This window comes from Piliocolobus tephrosceles, chromosome 2, assembly GCF_002776525.5.
Source record: "Piliocolobus tephrosceles isolate RC106 chromosome 2, ASM277652v3, whole genome shotgun sequence".
Lineage (NCBI taxonomy): Eukaryota > Metazoa > Chordata > Mammalia > Primates > Cercopithecidae > Piliocolobus > Piliocolobus tephrosceles.
This window is the reverse complement of record NC_045435.1, coordinates 160,746,176-160,773,675: the sequence shown is the minus strand read 5'-3', so window position 1 is coordinate 160,773,675 and position 27,500 is coordinate 160,746,176. Positions and strand designations below refer to the sequence as shown.

The following is a 27,500-nucleotide window of genomic DNA, read 5'->3' as shown; positions in this document are numbered from 1 at the left end:
TGAATTGCAATTCTTGCTTCCCAAATAAAATGTTAAATTTAGAGATTTATCTCTATCCTTTTATTTTGACTTTGACACCCTGAACTTGGGCTGGGAAAGGAGAGAATAGTCAGGCTGAGTGTGTTTGGCTCCACACCCTATCCTTAGGAACTCCATGGTGAACGTAGCATAGGGGAGAGTATAGTGAGAGGATGAGCAGGGAATTTGGGAATAGCCTTCTCCCCAGCTCAGAGCTCTGTAAAGGGAACTCCCCATGCGGCTCAGAATCAGCAAAAAGATTGCATTCCAGCCACAGGCTTTTTGATGAGGTCAGGACATATTATTGAAAAAGTGGTGTTGGGACAACTGGCTTAACACAAAGTTAAAACATCCTTCACACCTCACTCCAGAATAAATTTCCAGTGAGTTAAAGTTACATTAATAATAGGCTAACAATGACAGAGAAATGACTATGTGCCAGTTATTGTTTCTAAAGCTTTCCATAAGTTAGTTTACTTAATCTTCAATATAGTGGCATGAGGTATAGACAATTCCATTCCCTTATTATATGAATAGAAAGTCATCTGGGTCAGGCATGGTGGCTCACGCCTGTAACCCCAGCACTGTGAACAGCTGAGGTGGGAGGATCCCTTGAGGCCAAGAGCTGGAGACCACCCGGGGCAACATAGTGAGACCCGTCTTTAAGAAAAAAAAAATAGCTGGGTGTGGTGGCACATGTCTGTAGTACCAGCTACTAGGGAGGCTGAGGCAGGAGGATTGCTTGAGCCCAGGGGTTCAAGGCCGCAGTGAGCGATGATCACCACTACACTCTAGCCTGAGTAACACAGTGAGACCTTGTCTCTAAAAGAAACATTAAAAAAAATTTTTAAGGTGTAACCCTAAAGGTATTCGAAGGAAATAATAATAATACTTGGATGAGAAAGGCTCATTTAGCATTGTACCAAAGACAAAAACCATAAAGGAATAAATAATAGCTTTGGACGTTTAAAATTTTAAACATCTATAGTATAAAAATAAATCAGCAATACAATGAAAAAGGAAACTACATTCTAAGGGAAATTTTTGCAATAAATATGACATATAAGTGGTCAATAAACTGAATACATAAAACCAATAAATAAGAAAAATGAAATTAACAGAAAATTGAAGAGGGCATAAATAGGCAGTTTCTTTAAGGAATAAAAATTGACAAGTCTTCAAAAGTCCAACTTTACTGGGGGTCAAAGAAATAAAAATAAAACAGAAACTAGATGCCCATCTTTTGTGTTTCCATTAAGCAAAGATTTTTGAAAAGACCCTACCATCTAGGGATGATGAAAACACAGGAACAAACATTTCTTCTGCTGTTCACATTTGTGGTATAATCCTTCACGGCTACAGCATCGTTTATCTAATCATTCCCCAATTATTGCTCACTTAGATCCTTTAACGTTTTGTATCTTTTGAATGTGAAGATCACCTTCGTTCATCATTCTTTGCATCTTTGATTACTTCTTTAGGAGAGGGTCCTAGGAGTGGCATTTTTAGGAAAGAGGATTTTAAGCCTCTTGATACCAGATGCCAAATTGCTTCTGGCATCTGTTTTGTGAAGGCTGAATCTGTTTTGATTAACAAGGGGAGCTGGGCAAGAACAGAGCTCAGAGTAGTCCTGGGACCCAGGAGAGGAAAGGGCAACAGGAGGCTGTTTTTTGGGTAAGGATCATCTGAGGGAAGGGGAAGTGAGGCAGGCAGAGGAGAGGTAGCAGGGCAGGGGCTATGGTCAGAGGATGGGGGAGGTTAAGCCTCCTTGCTGAATGCCCAGCTCAGGGCCTGCCCCACAAGGGAGGCAGAGGGGGTACCGCTGGACGGGCCAGCTTGGCCTGGGAGACAAGCACCCCACTAACTAAGCAGGGTGTGCTTGGGCAAGTCACCTAGCTCCTCTAAGCCTTAAATGACATGACGCATGCAAAGCACGACTGGTACGTGCTGTTTGAGTCAATAGTGGCTGGAGTCACTAGCAGGCACTCCAGAAGCATTTACGGATTTGATTTTGGAATCCTGGCTAACATTTAAATAGAGTTCCAATGTGTCAGCCACTATTTTGAAAGTATATGCAGTCATGTGTTGTTTGATGATGGATGTATATTCTGAGAAATGCATCCTTAGGTGATTTCATCATTGTGTGAACATCATAGAGTGCACCTACACAACCCTGGATGGTAGAGCCCACTACACACCACGGTTCTATGGGATAGACTAATCCTTCTAGGCTACAAACCTGGACAGCATGTTACTGGACTGAATACTGTAGGCAAGTGTAAGACAATGGCAAGTATTTGTGTATCTAAACATAGAAAAAGGACAGTAAAAATAGGGTATTTTAATCTATGGAACTACCTTCGTATACGTGGTCTGCCCTTGACCAAAACATCCTTATATGGCACATGACTGTATCTAATACAACAATAGCTCAATATCCCTAAAATAAGTACGTTATCATCAACCCAATTTGACAAATGAGGCAATCAAGGCATAGAGAGCTTGGACAAGTTACCGAAGGTCATCAGCTAGCAGCATTGCTGGGCCAGACCTAGGCAGCCTGTGTTCTTACTGCACTCCACACATCCTCTGCACCAGTAACACCAAAAATCTTAGCAATGCCAGCCACAAAGAAGGAACAAAAAGTTTGGATGGTTTGGAGGAGGAGGGGTGGTGGGGAAGAACTGTTATATTAACAAGAAAGTCAGTGGTAGTGCCTTGCATCACACGGTCCATTTCCAGCAGCCTCGGCCACCAGGCTGACTCCGAGGGAGCAGGGCCAAGGTCAGGGCCGAGGGGGCTCCTGGCTGTGGGTGCTCTCCTGGGCTGCAGTCCAGAGGACCCCAGACTACACAGGAGGCCTCCTGGGTCTCATTCACTGGGCTAACTGCTGGGTTGTCCTGGCCTCGACTTCTCAGATGGAGCTGGGAAAGGCAGCTGGAGGAACAGAACTGGGGGTGGTGTCCAAGGCCACAGCTCAGGCTGCCCCTGGAGGAGGCCCAGAGCAGACACTCTGGAAAATGACTGTCACTGAAGTTCAAAATGCTGCTGTTGAGTCATGCAGAGGAAGCTGATCTGCATTCAGCTCACTTGGAAGAAGGCAGGGATGTGGGAGATACATTGAAAGACTTTCCTCAAACAAAGTTAAAATTAAAAAGGGGCGGGGCAGCTACCTGGGACTAGCTCAGTCCTCAGTGTGGCGGGGTTGCTGGTGAATGGAGCATGGGCTTCCAAGTCAGAATTCGGTGCACATGCAGGCTCAGTCACTTCTGGCTGTCCCTGGACCTCAGTTTCCCTTTCTGTAAAACAAGCATCACATCACCTACCTCACAGGGAAGCCATAAGGTAATATGCAGAAATAGCAGGGTGCCTGGTTTACAGTAAGTACTCAACAAAACGTTAGCTGATAACTAGTTATTGTTGTGCATTTATTTACTGTATGCCAAGTCCTCTGTTGAATGTGTAATGTGGGTTACCTAATTCAGGGTTCTTGAAGTGTGGTCCCAGGCTAGTACTATCACATCAACTGGAAACTTGTAAGAAATGCAATTTCTCAGGCCCCAGACCTGCTAAATCATAAAAGCCTATGTTTTAACTCCCAGGTAATTATGATGATGATGATTGCTAGGTTGAGAACCATCAGCTAATTTATAGTTCTTAGTACCATTATTATAGAACAAGGTGAAAATTTTATTCTTACCACTAAGGTGACCAATGGTCCTGGTTTGCCGGGGACTGTCCTGGATTTAGCAGTGAATGACCAGTGTTTCAGGAAACTCCTCAGTCCTCAGCAAACTGAAGGTTTTGGCCATCCTATTAAGAGCTGAAACCAAATTTCATTCTAGGGAGAGATTATGGGATTATGGCTAAAGAAAGCAAATGAGGTTTAGAGAATCTAAAGGGATGGGTGTTTAGCCCACTGGGTGGCTGGTGCTGGAGAAGACAGGTTGGTAGAGGGTCTGGCATGGGGTGAAGGCCAATTGAGAGGCCCTGACAGCAGAGGGACCATCCCTGGGATCCCCAAGTCCCCCAGCAAAACTCAGGAATGGTTATTTTTTCAAGGGACAGGGTATTGCTAGGTTGCCCAAGCTGGTCTCAAACTCCTGGGTTCAAGCAGTCCTCCTGCCTCAGCCTCCCTAGTAGCCAGGATTAGAGGTGCAAGCCACTGCACCTGGCTAGGAATGTTCATTGAGAGTGAGTTTTCTTTGTAGAAACTGAGGCAGGGGCTGAACGTCAGACTGAAATGGACAGAAGTGGAGGTCCCCGTGAGAACCTGACTTTCAAGAACTGTGTGAAATCTTCAGTGGGCCTTGGGATGGCTACAAACCATAGGCTTGGGAACGGAGGAGGATAGTTCGAGCCAACCTTATTTAGGTTTTAAGGCATGGAGGCCCCTGCTGAGATCTGTAATACTTATTATTCATTTGATAAATGTTCAGTATTAACTTTGTATCACCAGGCCCTTCCCTGAGTCATAGATATAAAAATGGAAGAGATGTGGACAAATGAGATATCACAGTAGACTGTGACCAGAAAACCAACAAATCAAGCCAGGCTCTGATGGGTCCCACTTTAATGAAAACGTAAGAATCCACTATGGTCAAGTGTCCATTTACACATCAAGGGCTGGGAAACTGATCCTTTATAGGAGTGGCTTTATAGACAGTGGCTACTCCAGGCAGCTGTTTTTTTGGTTAACCCGTGATCACTGAAAGGCATGGTATTCAGGAAATGAGATTAAAATGCAGCCCAGCTAGTGGTCTCAGCTGTGGCTACACAGTAGAATCACCTCGGAAGCCTTAAAGTCTTGATGTCCGGGCCCCAACCTAGACCGATGGCACCAGACTCTTTGAAGGAGTGGTCCGGGCAGCAGAATTATTTTCCAGGCTCCCTGAGTGATTCTGTTATACGGTCTGAGTTGCGAACCACTGGTCCAGGTGGTTACAAATTCAAATTGGAGTTGATGGCATTTGCCTTCAAGTGCTTTTTTGACATCCCTCCCACCTCTCCTCTGCTCCCATTGTCCAGCTGGGCTCCCATCCTAGCGATGGGTTTCCAAGTAGTCCTGGAGCTGCCACAGCACCCTGAATTTTCTCTGCTCTTCGCTGGTTTTGTACCAGGGTGTTGAGGGCCAGAGAGGCAGGGGGTGTTAACCACAGCAAGGGCGGAGAAGGCGGAGTCATGTGGGTTACACATTTAGTCATGCTGGGGAACTGGGAGGAGAAGGGCAGCCCAGCCGCCTCCCCTCCCTCAGGATGTCATGGGAGCAAGCTCAGAGATGTGTCTACCAAGTGAACCATTTAGAGCTGCTTAGAAGTTGTGGAGTGGATGGATCTTCGCTCCTTTCATTTCCTCTTTCCACTCTCTAGGGCTGTGAAACTACCAGAAGGTCCTGAAGTCAAAAAAAGAAGGTTCAAGAGGCTGGTTCATTTTCATGCTGGGTGACACTCAACAGTACAGTGAGAATCTGCTAAAACGTGATTGTCTCCCCGGAAGAATATATATATACACACAGAATTTTGCATATGATTTCAGGGGTGTCAGCCATCCCACCTGGAACCCCATGGAGCCAAGGTGAACAACCCCTGTATGAGGTACCTGGGTCCTGTTAGAGGCATTTGAACCACAGCAATTCCATCTTGAATAGGGGCTGGGTAAAATAAGGGTAAGACCTACTTTCCCAGATGGTTAAGGCATTCTAAGTCACAGGATGAGATAGGAGGTCGGCACAAGACATAGGTCATAAAGACTTTGCTGATAAAACAGGTTGCAATAAAGAAGCTGGCTAAAACCACGATGGCCACAAGAGTGACCTCTGGTCGTCCTCACTGCTGCACTCCCACCAGCGCCATGACAGTTTACAAATGCCATGGCAATGTCAGGAGGTTACCCTATATGGTCTAAAAAGGAAAGGCATGAATAATCTGCCCCTTGTTCCCTTGTTCAGCATATAATCAAGCCATAACCATAAAAATGGGCAACCAGCAGCCCTCGCGGCTGCTCTGCCTATGGAGTAGCCACTCTTTTATTCCTTTACTCTCTTATTTAACTAGCCTTCACTTTACTCTATGGACTTGCCCTGAACTCTTTCATGTGCAAGATCCAAGAACCCTCTTTTGGAGTCTGGATCGGAACCCCTTTCCGATAAGAGTTCCAGATCTTGAGGGGTCCTCATGAATCAGATGAAGGAAGGAAGAAGTACCCGGACAACTTTGCCCAAAAAGAAGTACCCGGACAACTTTGCCCAGAGAGCCAGCAGCTGTCTTGTAGATAAGAATGAGCCCAGCCGCAATTTACCTTCCTGTGGTAAGAACTTTTATTTTTACCTAAATTTATCTAATTAAGTGGTTCTCAAACTTTAAGGTGCAACAGAGTCTCCCGGGAAGGTTGTTCAACACAGATTGCTGTGCCTCACCTCAGAATTTCTGATTCATTAGGTCTGGGGTGGGACCAGATAACTTGCATTTCTAGCAAACTCCCCGGATACAGAAGCTGCTGGTCTGAGGGTCACATTTTGAGAGCCACTTATCCAGTGATTTCACCTCTGCTCATTAGCCCAGGCGCAGGGCTGATGACAGACTAGGAAGCTGGATTTGAGTCAGAGCTAATGGTTTAGCACGTAATTGCCAGGATGTACATTCCACTGAAAGCATCTGTCAGTTCCTCGCTTGGTATAAACCCAGCTTTCCTTTTTTATATTTAAATTTCCATATTAGCATGGTAATGAGCTATTTGAGATGACGTGGAAACCCAGCAGCTATGCTAAGTGAAAATCCAGCTTGCACAGAATAGCCCACCTTTCCGAGTGCTTAGGGACTCAGAGTCCCTAAGAGTTCTCGGCAGTTAGATTTTTTCTTGTTCTTTACATTCACCATAGTTGTGCACATTTTAACCAAAATGCAAGTGTTGGAGAAGCACACTGGTAGCCCACTTGCCTCTGTGTGAAAACTTCCCATAATTAAGGGAAGCTGACTGTGGGCGGGCACTTGGAGCTCACTGCCTCCTCCTCGCTGGGCAGACTCTTGCAGCTGTTAAAGGCAGAGGAGTGAACTTTTTAGTCATCAAATGAATGCAGATGAAGCTTCCTCTGGTTGGATGAAGCTGAACCGGATCCTGAGGAACACTGAGTCCAGGGCTGGATTTCATTTCGATGCCAGGCCTGATGTTCTGGGCCAGTGGCTACTCTGTCTTCATTGTGCCCACAACTCTCCTGGGATCTTGTTAAGATGAAGATCCTGACTCAGCAGGTTGGGACAAGGCCCAAAAGTCTGCATTTCCAGAAAGCTCCTGGGTGATGACAATGCTGACATCTGTGACACCTGGGAACTTCGGTTCACAGCCTCTTTAAAAGTGTGCGGAGATGAAAGTGGACTTTAAAATAGTCCTGGTATGGACCTGGGAATCTGAGAGCCTTGAGAACAGGAAACCTTCAATCTTCAAAAGTGATGGAAGTAGTGGGCCCGAAATGTGGGTAAAATCTTCATCTGGTCAATGAACACCCTCTTCATCTACTGAGTACAAGGATTATGAGGACCAAGATTATGGGAGCTCCTCCAGGTCAGAGCATTCCTCTTAATGCACAGATCCCCACAGCTCACCATCCTCCTGCGGCTGGGAACCCCCGTGTGGCACAGGTTTTAATGTTCTCTGCAGGCCTGATGTGGGGCTCAGGGTTCAGTGTGTGCTGCCTGAATGAATGGACATGTTCGACCATCCTTTTTTTGTGGCTAATAAACATCAGCCCGTTACTAAGTGTTCAGTGGCATAGCCCACTCTGACACATCTTAAAAATTAGATGGAGGAGCCACCGGGGTGTGAGGTTTGAGCAGAGCAGAGACATAATTTGACATCCATTTTACCAAAAATTTTCTGGCTGCTGTGTTGAGAATGAACTGCAAAAAGACACGAATGAAATAGGCATGAAAGATGGCAGCTCAGGGTACAATGTTAGCAGTGGAGGTGACAAGAAATGGGCAGATTCTGGATATATTTTGGAGTCAACAGAGATTTGTTGAGTGTGAGATGCAGGAGAAAGAGAGGAACGAAGGATAACTCCAAGGTTTTTGGCCCGAGTAACTGGAAGCATGGAGTTGCCATGAGCTGAGCTGGGGAAGGCTACATGTGATGCAGGTATGGGAGGGTGAAAATCAGGAATTCCGTTTTGGACTTGTTAACTTTGAGACTGGGTACCTGACACATCCAAGTGAGATATCAATTTGGCAGCTGGATATATGAGTGGGACTTGTGAGAGTTTCAAGTTGGAGAGGTACAACTGGAAGCCCACAGCAGATAAAGGCATCTAAGTCTCAAGACTGGATGAAGTCATCAAGAAAGTGAGTGTAGGTAGAGAAGAGGACCAAGGGCTAAGCTCTGGGGTGTTCCAAAGTTAACAGATTAGGTGGAAGATAAGGACTAAGAAGGAAGTGACCAGTGAAGGAGAAAAACTGAAAGATGGCAGCACCCTAGAAGCCAATGGAAGTCTCACGACGAAGAGCGAGTGTTCAACTGTGTTACTGCTGCAGGGAGCTCAAGTATGAAAAGGCTGAGAACCAGTCCTTGAATTTAGCCAAATGGAGGCCATTGGTGACGTTGAGAATGGTGGTGGTGATGTAGTGGCAGGTGAAAGCTCACCTGGAGCAGTTTAAAGAGAAAGAAATGAGAGGAATGCATGACAGTGAACATAGATTGCTTTTAAGATGGTTTCTTGCTGGGCTGGGTGCGATGGCTCACGCCTGTAGTCCCAGCACTTTGGGAGGCAGAGGTGGGTGGATCATTTGAGGTCAGGAGTTCGAGACCAGCCTGGCCAACATGGTGAAACCCCGCATCTTTACTAAAAATACAAAAATTAGCTGGGTGTGGTGGTGTATGCGTGTAGTCCCAGCTACGTGGGAGGCTAAGGCAGGAGAATCGCTTGAACCTGGGAGATGGAGGTTGCAGTGAGCTGAGATCATCACACTGCACTCCAGCCTGGGCGACAGAGCAAGACTCTGTCTCAAAAAAAAAAAAAAAAAAAAAAGGGATGGTTTCTTACAAAAGGGAGCAGAGAATCAAGTGGTATCTGGCTGAAGAAGTGGGTCAAAAGAAGGTTTTTTTCTTTAAGATGAGAAAGATCCAGTAGAGGGGAAAACCGGTGTTACAGAGGAGGGGTGAGGGGCCAGGATAATGCCTGGTATGTGCTAGCGCTCGAGGAAGCGGCTTGGCTTCAGCCAGGAGCATGGAGGGTTCATCACTAACAACTAAGAAGGCAGAGCAGGTGGGTGCAGATGCTGCAGAGTGGGCAGAGGGGGTGAAAGAAGTCTGTGGAAATTCTGTTCAGCTGTTTTCAACCTTCTCAGTGATGGAAGAAGTATCAACTGAGAGTGCGGGAGATTTGACACACACAGAGAAGGCAGTGTGAAGATGGAGAAGTAAAAGATATGGAGATGCTGGCCTCCAAAACTGGAGTGATAGAGCCACATGCCAAGGAATTTTAGCAGCTATTGGAAACTGGGAGAGGTAAGGAGTGAAGGCCCTCCTGGCACCTTCATTTCAGGGCAGTGATACTGAGTTTTGATTTCTGGTCTCCAGAACTGTGAGAGAATACATTTCTCTTTTAAGCCACTAAGTTTGTGGTAATTTGTTACAACAGCCACATGAAACTAATATAGAACTAGAGGAGAAAGAACTGACTTACCAGTTCCTAAGACCCACTGCCTTGTTACTACCATATACCCAGCACCCAGCCCAGCGCCTAGCATACAGTAGTGCCCAATCAATATTTGTGGAAAGAACGAATGGGCAGGAAGACAGGCCTGAGTGGTCCACTACATTGCCTCTCCCCCCAGTCTGCAGTCTAGCCTTCTCTGCCTCCAGCCCAGAGGGCATGAGAAGCATCCTCCAGCACCCAGGTTTACATGTTTCAGCTAGAGTTGCCCATAAGAGCTACCCAGAGAGGGTTTTGGCTTGTATTCCCTGGAAAACGGAGCCTGAGAGGTTCAAGTTGGTCAAGTACCCGCCGTATTTAATCAACAAAGAAGTGAAATCACATTGTGCCAAAGACTATAACCCCAAGGATGGGGGAGGAGGGCAGTTTCCATGAAAAGGAATGTCAGGCAGATAATCCAACAGGTGTCCTGGACAAAGAGCACCGTTTCTGGGCTCCTCACCACAGTCCTACGTTAGCTTTAGTCCTCCAGCTACTTCGAGGTGCACATTATTGTCCCATTCACAGGCAGGGCAGCTCAAGACTAAGGCAGGTCATTTGCCCAAAGGCACACAAAGGTGGGTAGCAGGGCTAAAATCCAGATCCGCCCAGCATCAAGAGGCAGTGCCTCTAAATGCTGTGCTAGCCTGCCTTCATCCTTCAGCTCTGCGCAGGAAGGAGACACCCCATGGCCACCAGTGGGCTCCTCCTTACTTTAGATCTGGTTAGGACCAAGGTCACGCTCTGTAAGAGGTGGATGTTTTGGGCAAAACACCAACAACTCACAATGTTCTCAGCAAAACTTCAGGAATATTGGAGTAAAAGGAGATAAGACAGGTACGTGTTTCCCTTCTTTATTAATCAGTCGAGATATATAAAGACTTAATAGAAAGTTACATAAAAGGCTCAAACATCATTGAGATCTTCAGGCATCACTCTCGTTTCACGACAATGGCCACCTGTTAAGACTACGAAACAGAAGCTGGGCACTCATGGGCGCACGATAATTCAAGTATCTTTCATTCCAAGTAAACTCGACATGGAATTTCAAACACGATGGGCTACCAACGGAGGGAACCTGTCTGTGGCTCCGGATTTGCTGTAACGTCTGAGGGGCCTTTGGGTTAGAGTTGCCACGTTAGTGGGTCATGTCTCCTGGCAAAGCGAGACAGGCCCCAGGAGGCCAGCCAGGCATTCTCCACAGCAAGTGTCATGAGAAGGAGGTGGGAAAAGTCCTAAGAGAAGCCATCCAGGTGTCCCCTGTGTGGCAAACTGCACGGGTAGTAAGTGGCCATAGCCCGAGTGGAGAGGATGGCTAGGATTATCTCTGGAAAAAAAAAAGCAGCCCTCTAAAGAGGGTGTCAAATAGTGGAGGAAATCTGAGAGCACACAATGGCAAAGGCATAGGGTGAGGACATTTCAGGAAGGCTGTGCTCCAGGAGATGTGAGGGTAGCACTATTCTCCGGAAGACCAGTGGGAACATGAGGATGTCAAACAGCCACAAGTCCCAGTTGGCTCCTCGGTCATGGTGTGGCGTGGCCAACCAGGTTTCCCAGTCTGACCCTGCTAGATGATGATGGAGAAGATGATGGAGGGATGCCACAGGGCACACTCTACACTCTACTCTGGCCTATCTGGAAGCTACCTCAGTCATGAGGGCCCACTTCTACAAATGGGGCATTATTTACTCACTTCACTTATGGGGAAATGAGTTCATGGGAGATGAATGCTTACCAGAGGCTCAATAGCAGAGGCTACAGAAGACCAATCCTTAACTAGTCTCTCTCAGGCACTATGGAGTTCAACTGTGAGCCAAGAGCAGGATGGATGAACAGATGCACTGTCCCTTCTGTCCCAACCATGTGGTTGAAATGCCTGTCTTCTCACCTTTATGGCCAAGGTCTCTCTTCTATGTCAGCTGATCTGCTTCCAGTGAGACTATCCCACTCAGTGCCATCGAGGAGTTGCAGCCCCATGGTGGGTATGGGTTATGCTCGTAGTGGCTGGTGCCCAGCAGGAGTTTTCTGGCCGTGGACACCGCCCTGTGTGCAGGGCTTCTTCTCCTACTCCGCCATGCTCTTGGTTCCGAGCATCTCCATCCTCACTTCTTCCTGCCTGCCTTTCCTCCGCCTCTCCTCCAGTTTGCAGCTGCCATCAAACTACACACGTACCTGCTGCAGATGCCACTTAGGGAAGCATAAGGATTGGGAAGAGCTTTGTCCTTTTAGTGTTTAAAATACCTCTTAACATTATAGGATCTAAGGAAACTCTGAAGTGCCTCATCTGGAATGTTCTCTCTTATCCTTCCTTTTAGGAACAGAAAAAGGGGCAATTTAGTCAAATAAGAAGTTTGATTTCCAACAAACAAAAGTCTCAACTATCTCCCTTTGTAGCAGAATCACTCTCCAGCTGGGCCCCTCAGTGCTGGTGATCTTGCCGAGGTAGGAACACAGCGCATTTTCAGAACCCAGGTGTCCTGGCATCCAGTTGGGTGCTCACTTTCCTTGGGTTTCTTTCTCCAGAGTGGCCAGGCCACCTGCTGAGGATATTCTAGTTTGCATAGTGACCTGATTTGTAACATCTAGAAAATAAGGTCACCAGCTGTGCTGCCTTATATTCTGACCTTTTCTTTGGTGCACCGTTGTTCCTGTTGTCGCTCCACTCCCACCCCAGCTGGAAAAACTCCAGTCTTTGGCTCACACCAGCAGCACCCGACGGGGGGGGGGGGGGGGGGGGTGAGCATCATCAGGGAGCTGGGGAGACTGCCCCCTTGTGGAAGGTGTATGAGAGCCACACATCAGCCCAGCCTTCCTTCCTTGTCAGATCATATTATAGTCAAGATTCAACAGGTTAATAAAAATTGCCAAAAAGGCAACCAGTACTACTTTTACAAATACTGGAAGGGGTCTGCTCGTTGACTAGGTTTACAGAAGTGGTAGTCAGTTAACTCCAAGGGAAGATGGCTTCAGGTCTTGGTGCTGTTTTAGTGATAACAGTATTGAATCGTTCTTGGTTAAGATCCAGCATGAACTGGAGTCTTCTGCATGGTGTCCACATTAGGTTACTTTGACGTGTCAGTGTGTTCATATCAGAGAGGCACCAAGCAGCACAGCCAATGTGAAAAAGCAGCAAGAGACAGATCTGAGAAACCCAGAGCCTCCTCAGACCACTGGGGAGGGCAGAGAACTTAACCCATACTGTCTGAAAAACAAATGGACACGTTTGCAAAGCCAATCAGCTTACTTTAGTTTATACATTTCCAGGATAATGAAAACCCCTTTTAGAACTGACATGCTCATGACAGCCACTCCCTTCAGCAAAATACAATCTGTTTTCTAATATTTGCATCCCCAACCATAGGAAAACCCTCTGGGTAAATACCTCTCTCTTCTCTCATTTCTAGGCCATGAGTAGGGTCTCTTTCCCTCCCAGGTTTGACCCATGGCCTGAGGCTTCCAGCTACAGTTCCCATTCACTTCTGTCCTCTCAGTCACTCTACTTTCAGATTGAGTTGAGTTTTGGCACTGATGGGAAAACTCAGTTAAAAAACAACAATATTCCAGATATGTTACCAGAGAGGTCTGCTGAACACTTGAAACTTCACCAGGCAGGGAGCCCAGACCCCTTTAATAAAATAATAATCACTAAAATAATTTAAAAATCTATAAAAGACATCCAAGCTCAGACACTGTGGATGGGGGGTAAGGGGAAGAAGCTTGTTCATGGCTTGTTTTGTACTTTGTATGTGGATAAACACTTCCACATCAAACCAACACTATGTAGTTACAATAAACAACACACCCACCGAGACAGGGGCAGGAACCGGGTTGAATCAACACATGGGGAGGCCAGGGGCACTGGGATGCTGCTTCTGCTTACAGGCGGCTTCCTTGTCTCTTGTGAGAGGTGGGAAAGCCCGTGCCCTCTGGGCAAAGCCAGACCCTGTCTGCTCCCTGCCCACCCACCCTTCTCCCTTCCTGTACCAGGTCCTTGGGCCAAGGGTTGTGGTTAGAAATGGTTTCAGTGCAGTTAGGTGGGGAGGGGCCCCGAGGAATGGCCAGGCCACAGTCACTGTGCCCAGGGCCTCAGGCCTGTCACAAGATCACACATTGCAGTTTGTGGGTGCCTGTGGCCCGGTCTCCCCGCCATTTGGTTTTCTTCTTCTTCTTCTGGCTTTTTTCCGGAATCTGTTGCCTTTTGAAACAATGAAGGACAGAAAGACAAAGTCAGAATGGGCTTTGCTTCTCCTCTGCCCCTCTCCTCCCTAGCCCCAGATCTGAGGCAGAGGAGCCCTTTTGTGGCAGGGTTAGTGGGTGAGGGGATGGGGATGCCATGCCTCTCCCAGTGATTGTCCTGGCCACTGGAGTAGGGCCTGGCAGGATAGCTTCTCCTGAGGCAACGAAACAGGGAGACAGGGGAGGGGATAACCTAAAATCGCCCTACTGATGGGAATGACTGACATTATGTTGTGGCTACATTTACATAAATCGCAAGCTACATCACGATTTGTCTTATAGGGTGCTGGTTTCTATTTCTTTGTTTCATAGTTTAAATAAAATGATGGGTCAACTAAGCATAAAAGCCATTTCGTGTTTTCTGTTAACATAGGAAACTATGTCTAAAACCTGACCTTGGCACTACTGGTTCACAACCAAGACATCACCATAGGCTACCTGATGGCAGCACGTCCTAATTGGAGGCAAAATGCCCAAGATAAAATAGTTTCTTTCTTTTGTAAAGATGGCATTTCACTATGTTGCCCAGGCTGGTCTTGAACTCCTAGCCTCAAGCAATCCTCTTTCCTCCACTTCCACCTTTGCCTCTGAGTGCTGGGATTACAGAAATGAGCTACCACACCTGGATGAGAAAATCATCTTGAGAGTGCAAAACTGCCAGCAAGAACATAAAGTGAAGACTGTAATATTTCCTCATTATGCTGGGGAATAATGAGAAGATGAGCTTTTTAAGCATGTTGGGGGATGTGTGTATAGTGGGGGTTAGAGCCCCGGGGCTGATCTCACAGCTCACCAGCAGCCCTTGAAGGCGCCAGCATACAGGCCACAAACTCAACGCACAATGTCTGAGACCCACTGGTTAGGCTGCTGTGCATGTTGAAGATTTGGGAAATGGGATAGATCGGTGACAGGAGATGCAGCCAGGAGGCTGTTTTAGTCATGAGTGCATGAGGTGATTAAGATCTGGACCCTGACCATGCAAAGGAATATACAAGAAACTTTCATTACGATTGCTGACAATACTTGGAGATTGACAGCTGGTGGAGTCAGGAAAGGAGATACGTATGCAATGCCTCTGAAATTTGAACCTTGGAATCAGAATATTGGCTGTTCATGGGAAATATCAAAGGGTGCTCTGATATCAGGACATGGAAGAGGAGAGAGACCTAGTTTGTAAGGTGTCGAAAGCTTTGGCGTGAGGAGAACACTGAAGCCAGGCTGGCGGGAGCTGCCTTCCAGGGAGCCTGAGCCACTGCCTCAGACAGGAAGGCATTTCCACTTAGCACGTGCAGCAGACTTCACCCACAAACCTGTCAGCAGCTGTGGGGAGGGCAGAGGTGGGTGGAAAGAGCAAAAGAAAGAAATGGAAGGAGGGACAAGAAATCCAACATAGGCCCAGAATTCTACAGCCTCATGGCCTCAGAAGAGGAGCTGCTTCCTCAAGCTCCCAGCTGCCTCCAGGAGCCAACCCATGCTGTGGAGGCCTGCTTCTAGGGAGGGGGCAGTGCTCACCTAATTACTCTCACGAGGTCATGGAAGGCTTTGTCGACATTGAGAGGTGGGTCCTTGGCACTGGTTTCTATGTACGGAATCTGGAAGGCAAAGCTCAACTTGGTCAAAGTGGCACAGAGATCCTCAAAGCCCTGTTCTACCCTTAAAAATGCTCAGAGGTTCTGAGGAACCCAGGTGCTTTCAAAACACGCCACAGAAGCCCCAGCCCCCAACAGCCTCAGGCATCATTTGGGGCTTCTCACTCTTTCAGGTTGGAAAGTGTTACTAATGGCTTTTCCAATTCCCTCTTGTTCTCTAGGCACAGAGATATTTAATAGCTCCCTAAAAATAGAATAAAGTGATCTTTTCACATACTTGAAGATGAAAGACTGTTTCATTTATTAAAGTAAAATATATTCTGATTCTACCCATTTTTCTTTCTGAGGTCTGTTTCTCCACCTTGGGATGACTTCTGCCCCTCTTTCTGGGCCCCTCCAGAGTGGACACTGGTAGAAAAGGCTGAGGAGAGACTGGGCCATGACCAGGACTCTGGGCCCGGGTGACCCTGGCCCATCTGTGCTGGCCCCCACCCTGGCCCAGCTCTTGTTTGGTCTGTATCTATGAGCCTGGGAGCTCAACCATGTTTACACAAGGTTTTTGTCTGCACGTTCAATGCTGAGAAATCATCACCCGGCCGAAAGGGTGCAGACAGCGGGAGACGTGACCGTGGTGGCCCCACAGAGCAGGTTTCCAGGGCCAGAACTGCACAAAGCCTCGGGCTGGCAGAGGGAGGAGAACAAAGACTCTATGAGGTCAGGACACACTCCTGAGCACTCACCTTCTCCTACAGCAGGGACCCCGCCAAGGCAGGAAGTGTTCGTTCCCCAAAGACGGGGAGCAGGGTGGGGAACACACAGGCCTCGCTTGATGAGACAGATGGAAGTAAGCTGAGTGTGATTAGACTGAATAACTTGGTTATTTTTCATAAGTTTTTTCTGATTACAAAATTAATGCCTTTCATTATAATATGCTGGAAAAAGAAAAGCACAGTGAAGAAAAGAAAAATAACACTTCAAATGCATGGAGGAGGGCAACAGGGTAAGTTGTCGTTTTAGAGGAGTAGATTGTAAATCATTGCCCAGAACACAAACCAGTCAGTATCTTCCCATCCATCATCATCACGTGAGGTCAGATGTGCACACTTCTGCTGTAGCCAACAGAAAAAGGGCAGAGCACAAAAGGCAGAGCTTAAGCCTTTGAAATATTCATTGGACAAATATTTGAGCCTCTGATAACACTACATGGAAACTGCTCTTCATTGTGGGCTGTTTGGCTTTCCAGGTCTCACTATCCCTGACCTCATTTAGTCCTCACATTAACCCTCTGAGGTAAGCAAGTATCTCCATTCTGCGGCTCAGGAGACTGAGCTCAGAGTGACGCACTTGCTCAAGGTCAACAGCGGCCAGCAGAGAATCAGGGTTTGAACCGGGCACACTTTCCACTTTCTCCTGGCCCTGGTAAGGGGTGCTGAGGTCTGCTTTGGAGCCTCTTCCAGGCTGGACACCAAATCCGGCCAAGGCAAGTGCCCCTGATAAGTGGCCAGTAGAGTCCTATGGGGCCCTTGTGAGTCAGGACAACATGCTTCCCTGCACACACCCAGGGGAGGCAGGAAGGCACTGCAGCTCGAGCTGGGACCTACCTGGAGCCCCTTCACATCCTGTACTCCTGCCGGCTCAGTAATGGCCCAGGCTCCAGGGCCTCAGACCACTGCCACCTGTGGTCCCACCCCATCGCTGAGAAGTCCCTGAGTTGTATGATCCCCTCCAGGTCCCAGATACCTTCTACTTTCTTTCTAGGGGACCTGCCTCTACCACTGAAGAAACACTGATGTGCATTACCTGGATTCCTGGAATTGCAGGATTTCAGTAGCAACAAGACTTAAACTAAGGGGAGCCCTTCAATAAACAACAGTTTCATTTCCAAAGACCAGGACTGCAGGGGTGACCAGGCAACAGCTTTTACACATCTCCTGACCCCCTCTACACACACGCACACACCTACATTGTGTTTGGTCGCCATTTCTTTTCCTTGCTCCCTGGTGATTTTCCTTAAGTGCATCAAATCGACCTTGTTGGCCACGAGGATCATCGGAAATGACTCCCTGGGAAATAAAGGAATAGCAGCTCTGTGAGGTTTCCACCACCCTCACACCTAGTTAAGGTGGCACAGCCACATCTCAGGCATAGCACAGTCAGCCTACAGCACCTCCCCAGTCAGCCTGGACTGCAGTCCCTTTCCTCCTCCTTTCCAGAGAGAGGTTAGGGTTAGGGGAAAGGGCCTGGGGGCTGCTGGCTGTCTTGGCTTGAAGCCTCAGGTCCACTGCAAGGCCAATGGTGAGGCCTCGAGGGGCTGCTGGTCAGGGGCTGGCTCCCCAGACCTGGTTCCATCTCTTGGGTCACTCAGATGTACCAACCACACAGCCAGCTGCACAATTAGGATGGCTCCCAGCAGAGGGCATCAAGAGGCATGGTCACCGTAAAGATTCTAATTGACATGGGCCAAATTTTGTCCAAAACTGAATGAAATGACAATCTTACCGCATCTTTGGCAGCATTGGGTATCTCCATTTTAAAAAATTATAATTTGACAGGTGAAAAATGGTATTTTACTATCTTCCTTATATTTCTTTGATTAGCAAGAAAGTTGAATATTTTCCCACATCTGAGCCATTTTTGTTTTTTCTTTTGCAATTCATGTATTCAGAGTAAAACCCACATTCATCTGTGGGAGCTTTATGTGTATGTATGTGTGGCCCTTTACCTGGTAAACTGATTAACACTTTCTCTTTGGAATACATGTGAGCTAGATTTTTTTCTGTCTTTAATGGAATTCACTCAAGTATTGTTCTTTTCCTATTAGTTTGTGCTTTTATTTTCATTACATAGCCTCTTTGAGACTCAACAAGACCAGATGAGTATAAGCCAAATTTCAAATTATTTAATTACTCCACATAAGGCTTAAAAAAATCCAAGCCTTTAATTAGGGGCGCGCGCGCGCGTGAGAGAGAGAGAAGAGCGCGAAAGTGAGCACGCCCTAGGACGCAGGCGCAGGCCTCTTCCCGGTACTCTCACCTGTGTTTAATGCTCACCTGTCTTTGACGCGCAGGATGAGCTGGTGGAAACGGTCCACGTGCTCGAAGCTGGCCTTGTCGGTAACGGAGTAGACGATGAGGAAGCCATCTCCCGTGCGCATGTACTGCTCCCGCATGGCGCTGAATTCCTCCTGCCCGGCTGTGTCCAGAACTGGGGTGGGATGAGGCCACTCAGGGGCTGTCCTCATCCACCCTGCAGCCCCCACAGCCTGCAGACTCCCACACTGCTGCTGCTGTCCCTACCATGGCTCAGTCCAAGCTGTCCCACGAGAGGCTGCACAAGCTCTTTCTCTGGGGCTGCTCAAAGGGTCCCAGCTGAAGCCCCCCCCCCCCCCCCCCCGCCCCCTGACCTTAAAGCCTGCTTCAGGGTAAGGCTCTGACTTATTGTGGACCCACCAAACCCTTCTCCTCCAATTTCACCCCATGTGCGTACTGGGCCTAAGTTCTCTGATCTACAGAGGCGCCTCATGAAGTCAGTGATGAACTACATCATTATGTGCTACATAATCCCTCTGGCCAGATCTGGGCTTGGATCCCTGCTGCAAGGCCTATAAACTGTGACTCTTTGGGAGGTTGCTTGACTCTCTGAGCCTCCCCTTTCCTCCGCTATAGATGAAAACAGTGCCTCTACCTTGTACGCCCTAGGGCAGGAGAGCTTATTTATGGACATGCCTCGGGGAACGCCCTGAAGAGGCCATCTGGGCAGGAAGGGCTTCTCAGCCCCCAAGGGGACAGATACCAGGGAGACCCTGGGGGAGGAGTGGCCTCTCACAGCCAGGGCATTTCCTCCCAGGCTGGGACTGGAAGCTCTTCCTCCTAACCCATCCATCCCCTCAACTACTCCTGCCCAAATGCTCTCGCTCCTCGCCCCTACCTTCCTCCAGCCTCCTTCCTGCAGAGGGAAAGTCTCGTCCCTCTGCTCACAGCCACAGCTCAGTAGGCAGGGTGGGGTTCCTTTCAGCAGTGCAGGCCTGACCCCTTCCTGCCCTCTGGGAGAATGAAGTCTGAACCTGCAGCATCCTCCAAGCACCTGCTCATGGCTTAACCTCCCCTGCATCTTCCCAGCGCCCTACTGTCTGACCAGATCCACTTTCCCCTCTCCCGGGAGGCATCTCCCAGGAGGCAGGGGAGCAGGTGGTTACAGATTCTGGAGCCAGCCCACTGGGCAGAGTCTAGCTCCTCATGCCTGGGTGTGACCCCAGGCAAGCTACCCTCTCTGTGCCACCATTTCCTAAAATGGAGATGGTCAAGGTAGTTTTCAGTTAATATATGTAATGCCCTCTGTGCAGTGCCTGGCACAAAAGCCCTATAGGAGGGTCTGCTGTGAGCTTGCCATCCTCACCGGGGTCTTCTCTCCCGCTCTGGCTACCCTTGCAGCCCAGGACGCTTTCCTCCAACTCCCCCTTCCCTCCTCTTCTCCATTGGCTTTGGTGAGGGGACTCTGACTTGGTTGCTGCTAGAGCCCCAGGACTGATGCCAGCCCCATGCCAATGCCTCCGGGAACACTGCTGGCTGCCCATGTAGTTGTCCCAGGAGGACTGTTAGCTCCCAAGGGTAATGGCAGGTCTGTGCCAGTCACCTGTCTACTCAAGGCCTGGCCAAAAAGTAGCCCCGAATAGTACCTGAATGAAAAATAAATGTGAAGTCTGTCCAATCTTGTTCATTCATTTAAGGAATGTCTGAGTGCCTGCTGGGTGGCAGGAAGTGTTCTAGGCCCTATGGACAGAAGGCGAATGAGAACAAATCCTTGCTTTTATGGGACTCACCATCTAGTAGTGAGACAGATCAACAAATGAATGGCTGTTATTTTAGTGGAGATAGATACACAGTGTGAAGAATGATATAGTTGGCTGAGGGTCACTGGCAGAAGTTGGTGTCATTTTGGATAGGGAAGGAGGACCACTATCAGAAGGTGACATTTGAACAGTGACTAAATGAGGGGCCGGAGGGAGCCACATGGCCTAGCGGAAGAGCACTCCAGGCAGAGGAAACACAACAAATTCAAAGGCTCAAAGTGGAGGTGTGCAAGGGAAAGAAGGGGAGTGAAGGGCGTGTGAAGGATGGAGAGGAGGTGGGGGCAGACGGTGGGGCCTGCCACACTGTGTAAGGTTTGCTTGGTTCTAAGCAAGACAGGGGCCACTGGAGAGTTTGCACAAAAGAATGGCATACTCTGGCCAGGTGTGGTTGGCTCACTGCAACCTCCGCAACCCGGGTTCAAGTGACTCTCCCGCCTCAGCCTCCCGAGTAGCTGGGATTACAGGCGCCCACCACCATGCCCAGCTAATTTTTTGTATTTTTAGTAGAGATGGGGTTTCCTCATGTTGGCCAGGCTGGTCTTCAACTCCTGACCTCAGGTGATCCACCCGATGCACCCGATCCACTGAAGACGCAGGATTAGCCTCTAATTCTAGCGCTTTGGGAGGCCGAGGCAGGTGGATCACCTGAGGTCAGGAGTTCAAGACCAGCCTGGCCAAATGGTGAAACTCTGTCTCTACTAAAAATACAAAAATTAGCCAGGCGTGGTGGCGAGCACCCATAATCCCAGCTACTCACGAGGCTGAGGCAGGAGAATCACTTGAACCCAGGAGGCGGAGGTTGCAGTGAGCCGAGATAGCGCCACTGCATTCCAGCCTGGGAGACAAGAGTGAAACTCTGTCTCAAAAACAATTGTTTTAAATGAAAAAGAAAGAAAAAGAATGGCATGCTCTGGAGGACATCTTGAAAAGTTCATTCTGGCTGCTGGGGAAAACCGAGCAAGAATGGAAGCAGGGACCCAGTGAGGACGCTAGCACAAGAATCCAGGCAACACACGCTGGTAGAGCCGAGGGCGGGGAGTGGGTGCTGGGGGAAGTGACCAGACCAAGGCCACTTTCCAAGCCAGAGTCAACAGGAGCAGAGCTTTCTGGAGGAAAGTGCGGGGATAGAGAGGTGAGAGAAGGAGGCACTGAGGATGATGCCTGTTTCTGGCCTGAGTGTCTGGGGAAATAGTGATGCCGGATGCTGAGGTGGGGAAGTCTGGGTGAGAAACAGGGTTTGGGGGACTCAGTTTTTGACACAGGCTTCAGAGCCTATTAGACACCATGTATGACTTCCAAAAGGTGTCTGGGGACTTAAGTCAGACATACAGAAGAGAAGAGGGGGCAAGAGATACAGATGTGGGAGTTGCCAGTGTATGGATGGCAAGGAAAGCCACAGGACAAGCTATCTGGGGACGCCTGGGAATCCACATCTCCTTAGGCAGGCACCTTTACACAGTACCCAAGAGAGTAGCCTGTTCCCACAGCCCATCATTGCTGGACAACCCCTGGAGTCATTCGGCACTTCAGAGGGGCCGGTGACGGACACGAGGACCCAAGAGGTGCCCAGGGCATAAAAGCAGCTCATGGCTACTTCTGCTCCTTCCCTGGGCCTCAGTCTCATGTAGGAAATGAGGGGCGGGGCTCCGGGACCAGTAGATCCTTACAGCTCTGGTATCCTAGAACTACTTCATCTGGATGTGAAATGAAGAGGTCAGAAGACAGGACCTATAGCCGAGGACCGAGCAGTTTCCCCAGTATTTCCCAGGAGGGAGCAGGAAGACCACACCTTCAACTGGAGGGACTGTAGCCTTTTTTCTTAGAAAAAAAAAAGAATTCCACTCAGAACTGCAATTAATAAAAGAGATGGAAACAGTATGCATTTGGCTGAAGTGTGGATGGAAAGGCCTGAATTGAAAAGCAGAAGATGGCTGGGCTCGGTGGCTCACACCTGTAATCCCAGCACTTTGGGAGGCCAAGGCGAGTGGATTACCTGAGGTCAGGAGTTGAAGACCAGCCTGGCCAACATGGTGAAACCCCATCTCTGCTAAAAATACAAAAGATTAGCTGGGCGTGGTGGTGGGCGCCTGTAATCCCAGCTACTCGGGAGGCTGAGGCAGGAGAGTTGCTTGAACCTGGGAGGCAGAGGTTGCAGTGAGCCAAGATCGCATCATTGCACTCCAGCCTAGGCAACAAGAGCGAAACTCTGTCTCCAAATAAATAAATAAATACATAAATAAATAAATAAAAGAAAAGCAGAAGACATTAAGGCAATATCGTAATTCATATATTTACAGATTTTGAAGGTATATATTATCTAAAGAAAAACTAGAGATCTAGGATATTTTAAAATATGTTCAAATTAAAAAAATTAATAGGGAGTTGAAAATCAAAATGGGTCCCATGGAAAGGAAAAATAGTGATCTCAGACATTGAAGATCTTAGAAATTATATCACGCAGGCTTTCTGAAAGAATTCTTACAAAGTAAAAAATAAATCCATGAAAAAGATGAGTGATACTACAAAGTGGTAAGAGAAGGAAACAGCAAAACATAAGAGTTAAGTTTAAGGCCAGTGCAGTAAGTTCAAGCCTCTAATCCCAGAACTTTGAGAGGCTGAGGTAGGAGGATAGTCTGAGGCCGGGAGTTCGAGACCAGCCTGGGCAATATAGTGAGACCCCCATCTCTACACATTTTTAAAAGAACAGGTAAATTTAACTAAATGTTGTTGCATAATTTGAAGAGAATAGATGATAATGTGGAACTAAAATCTATGATGATCCAATATGTAAGGGTAGGAGCCAGGAAAAAAGTAAGTACTAAAGTTCTTGCCTTATTTGTCAAGAGGCTAATGATCCTGATTACATCTAGATGCTGACAGAAAAATATGAGTATACATACACATACATATATAGCATAACCACTAGACGAACAGAAGTAAAACCTCAAACTTCCTAAGCAACAGAGGAAAAACAGGACAAAGTAAGTGAAACCAATCCAACGAAAGGCAAAAATAAACTTAACAAAAATAATCAAATACAATAAAAAGTAGGCATGAAATAAGATAGCTGAAATAAATCTATGATTCACCACAATAAATGCAAATGGATTAAATTCACCTATTAAAAGCAGATACTAAATACAAAATCCATTTGCCTGCTTTCTTACAAAGACACATGTAAAGCAAAATGACAGAAAGGATGAAAAATGGAAGGATAAAAAGACAATGCCAGTCACATGGTAACCAAAATAAAAGAAGTGCATCTACAAATCGGAAAGGTACAAGCATCAAGAAGTGCCACAGTCATCAATCATAAGCATCTAGGCATGTTGCTTAAATATGTATGTGGACAAAAAACCGGATTTTTAAAAACAGCAGGAATTGACAAATTCCATAATCATTATGAGAGACTTGAAGAGGCTTCTCTTAAATATAGAACAAATGATCTCCAGAAGCAATGTCCTATCATTAAATAACAAAATTGAGGTACTTGGCTGGGCAAGGTAGCTCATCCCTGTAATCCCAGCACTTTGGGAGGATAAAGTGGAGGAGAGCTGAGCCCAAGAGTTTGAGGTTTCAGTGAGCTACATTCTTGCCAAAGAACTGCAGCCTCTGGGGCAGAATGAGAACCTGTTTCTAAAAACAAAACAAAATTTAAGCTTATTCTGAGAGACAGAGAGAACAAACTTTACACTCAAATAGTAAACAAACATTTTTTTATTTTTTTATTCTATTTTATTATTTAAAAAAATTTTTTGAGATGGAGTCTTGCTCTGTCGCCAGACTGGAGTGCAGTGGTGCAATCTTGGCTCACTGCAACCTCTGCCTGCCAGGTTCCAGCAATTCTCCTGCCTCAGCCTCCCGAGTAGCTAGGATTACAGGCATGCGCCACTACGCTCGCTAATTTTCGTATTTACTTTAGTAGAGATGGAGTTCCACCATGTTGGCCAGGATGGTCTCAAACTCCTGACCTCATGATCCACCTGCCTCGGCCTCCCAAAGTGCTGGGATTATAGGCGTGAGCCACTGTGCCCCGCCGTGAAGCATTTTAAAACACACATCAAATTTGGCTATATATTAGGTCATAAATAAAAATTTCACCAAATTCCAAAAGGCAGAAATCCCATAGGCTAAGTTTTGTCCTTTATCTGAAATGCTTGGGACCAGAGGTGTTTAGGATTTTTTATTTTTAGAAGATTCTGGAATATTTGCATATACGTAATGAGATCTCTTGGGGATGGGACCTAAGTCTAAATACAAGATTCATTTATATTTATACACATAGACTGAAAATAATTTCATACAATATGTCCAAGAATTTTGTGTATAAAACAAAGTTCATGTTAAGTACTTATATGTGCACTATTCACTGTGGCGTCATATAAGCGCTCAAAAAGTTTCAGATTTTGAATCATTTCAGATTTCAGATTTTTGGACTGCAGATGCTCAACCTGTACTGTAACAGGATCAGAAATGAACAGAAACAAGAGTATAAGAGAATCTAGCCACCTGAAAATGTTAAAAGCCATACTCCTCTATAACTCTCTAGTTAAAAAGCAGAAATCACAGTTTAGAATTCAAGGACAATCAACAGTAATAAAACCTCTGATTTAAGGCCAAAGTGGTACTTAGAGAGGAAAATTATAGCTTTAAATGCATTTCAGAAACTAAAACTGAAAATTACCTAAACACTTAAATCAAGAGGCTAGAAAAGGAAAGATAAACAAAATAAGAGAGAAGGAAAAAGGTATCAATAAAAGTAAAAATTGCCAGAGTAGGAGGAGGAGAAAGTAGCTGATATCTAAAAATCAAAAGGAGATTGTTTCAAAGGACCAATTTTAAAAAACTCAACTTTTAGCAATTCTTATCAGAGAAAAAAAGACAAGCATTTGGAATGAGAAAAGGCCTCTGACTATGGATACAGCTATATATTTAATTATGGAGAAAAACATACACAGTTTGATGATAATAAATTTCCAATTCTCAACGAAATGGATGGTTCAAGAAATATAAATGATCAAAATTGGCTCCAGGAAATATAAAACCTGAATACACTAATAATTGCAGATGAAACAGAAGGGACAAAATCTACCCCAGGAATGGTATGAAGCTATGCATTGGTCTGGGAGGGCTAGCAGGGAAGAGGGTATGTGGCTGAGCTGGGCCTGCTCCCAAGTAGCACTAGCCCACCCCTTGTCTAGCCCACCCCTCCACACACATACACCTGGAAAGTGGCCACAGGCCCCTTGTCAGCAGTTCTGATTCCAAGGCTTCCTGGGGGAGGGTGAAGATAATGGGCAGCTACACTTTTAAGAAATTATGATCCTGCCTGCATTCCACATGCCTGATGTCATGAAGGTAGGAGGACTCCAGAGACAGAAAGTATTAGTCACTGTGGGAGAAGAGGTATGCTGCCAATGTGCGTGTGCGTGTGTGTTTGTGAGAGACAGACAGACAGATAGACAGAGACAGAGAGGCAGCCAGACCGGGGGAGGAGGAAGGAGAAAGATAAACGGAGAGACAGGTCAATGCTGTGCACAACTGTCTGCGATGCTCCAATCCTCCCACTTGAGGATCAAGGGGTCAAGGGGCCCAGCAGCTTTGCAAAGGAGGATTTAACCGGAGACCCTGGAACTGCTGGGAGCTGGGGGACTTCAGATGCCAAGGCAAGCCCCACATGCTGGCAAGGCATGCAGTCCCAGGCAGGAGGGCAGCCAGCAGGGAGGGGCACCAGCCTGGGGCCCAGATGTAATGGTCAAGACTTTCTCCTCCTCCCCCTCACCTCTCCCCCTTTTCTCTGCTTCTCCTCCTCCCTTCTCCCCTTCCTGCTCCCTCCTGGGAAATGCTAGGGAAACTGCCCACGCCTGGGATTACGGGCGTGAGCCACCTTCTCTCTCCCTCCTCCACCCAGGCTTCCAGAGGGAGAAAAGTCACAGCATGAGCTCTAGGGGCTCCGACAGTGGCCCACAGCCCAGGGTACGGTCAAGATCTTTGGCTAAAAGTGTTCCCACCCACTGTGCTCCTGCTGGCAGCCAGCACTGTGCCAAAGGCTTTATACACACCCGCTCTCTCAGTCCTCTTCACAGCCGTGGAAGGAACACATTACCATCCTCCTAGTATAGATGGGGACACTGAGGTCCAGGAGTTAAAGGAACCCACTAAAGGCCACACACCAGGAAGAAAGGTGTTCCTATTTCCCTAAGGCCCAAGCGTCCCAGCCTGTCCAGTCATTTTTCTTCAACCAGAACCACCACTGTCTGGCCATCCTAGAACCGGCTGGGCTGTATCTCCATTCCAAGCCTTTGCCCAAGCCATGACCTCCATCTAGAATGCCCTTTCCCCTCCTCTCCACTGGCCGTCCCAGCCGCCCACCAGCTGGGATGCAGTCCATCTCCCCTCCTCCTCACAAGAGCGCCCAGCCTCTGACCTCCATCTTTGAACCCTTCCTGTTGCATGTGTCATCTATTCCTCCAAGTTTGGGCCTCTGGGCCTGGCTCAGCTCCTCACCATGGGATAGAGTCCCAGAATGTAGGAGCCTGGCTTTCACTTCCCTGGGCCCACAAAAGCTTCGGCACCCAAGGAAGGCTCAAAAAATACTTGCAGAACGACTAGACAAATCATCTGCACTCTACAGGACATGCCATCACTGGGTTAAAACAGCCCACTCCAGCTTTAGGGGAAATCACTGAAAACTGACTTTTAAACTGTTATGACACACGGCAGGGAGCGGTGGCTCACACCTGTAATCCCAGCACTTTGGGAGGCTGAGGCCGGTGGATCATGAGGTCAGGAGTTTGAGACTAGCCTGGACAACAAGGTGAAACCCCATCTCCACTAAAAATACAAAAATGAACCGGGCATGGTGGCAAGCACCTGTAATCCCAGCACCTCAGGAGGCTGAGGCAGGAGAATCACTTGAACCTGGGAGGGGGAGGTTGCAGTGAGCCAAGATCACGCCACTGCACTCCAGCCTGGGCAACAAGAGTGAAACTCTGTCTCAAAAGAACAAAAACAAAAACTTTTATGACACCCCTTCAGGGTGAAATAAGGGTCATGGAATATCAAGCAATACAGAAAACAATTTCTAGAGATAATATGCCTCCAAGGGCCATACCTAAAGTTTTCT

At 47.4% G+C, this 27,500-nt stretch overlaps 1 protein-coding gene across 3 annotated transcripts in view; it reads right to left on the bottom strand.

Annotated features, from left to right (window-relative positions):
* Positions 1 to 10,538: 10,538 nt before the first annotated feature.
* MRAS (muscle RAS oncogene homolog) overlaps positions 10,539 to 27,500 on the bottom strand; it is a 58,837-nt gene continuing 41,875 nt past the window's right edge. For 2 of the 3 annotated variants that reach the window (XM_023187886.1, XM_023187885.1), the window contains exons 3-6: positions 18,576 to 18,729; positions 17,489 to 17,588; positions 15,449 to 15,528; positions 10,539 to 13,895 (exon numbers count right to left, since the gene is read on the bottom strand). In XM_023187886.1, the coding sequence (XP_023043654.1) occupies positions 13,796 to 13,895; positions 15,449 to 15,528; positions 17,489 to 17,588; positions 18,576 to 18,729 (434 nt within the window). In that variant the 3' untranslated portion in view covers positions 10,539 to 13,795. Of the gene's footprint in view, positions 13,896 to 15,448; positions 15,529 to 17,484; positions 17,589 to 18,575; positions 18,730 to 27,500 lie in introns of all 3 variants that reach the window. The other variant, XM_023187887.1, reaches the window with a different exon arrangement.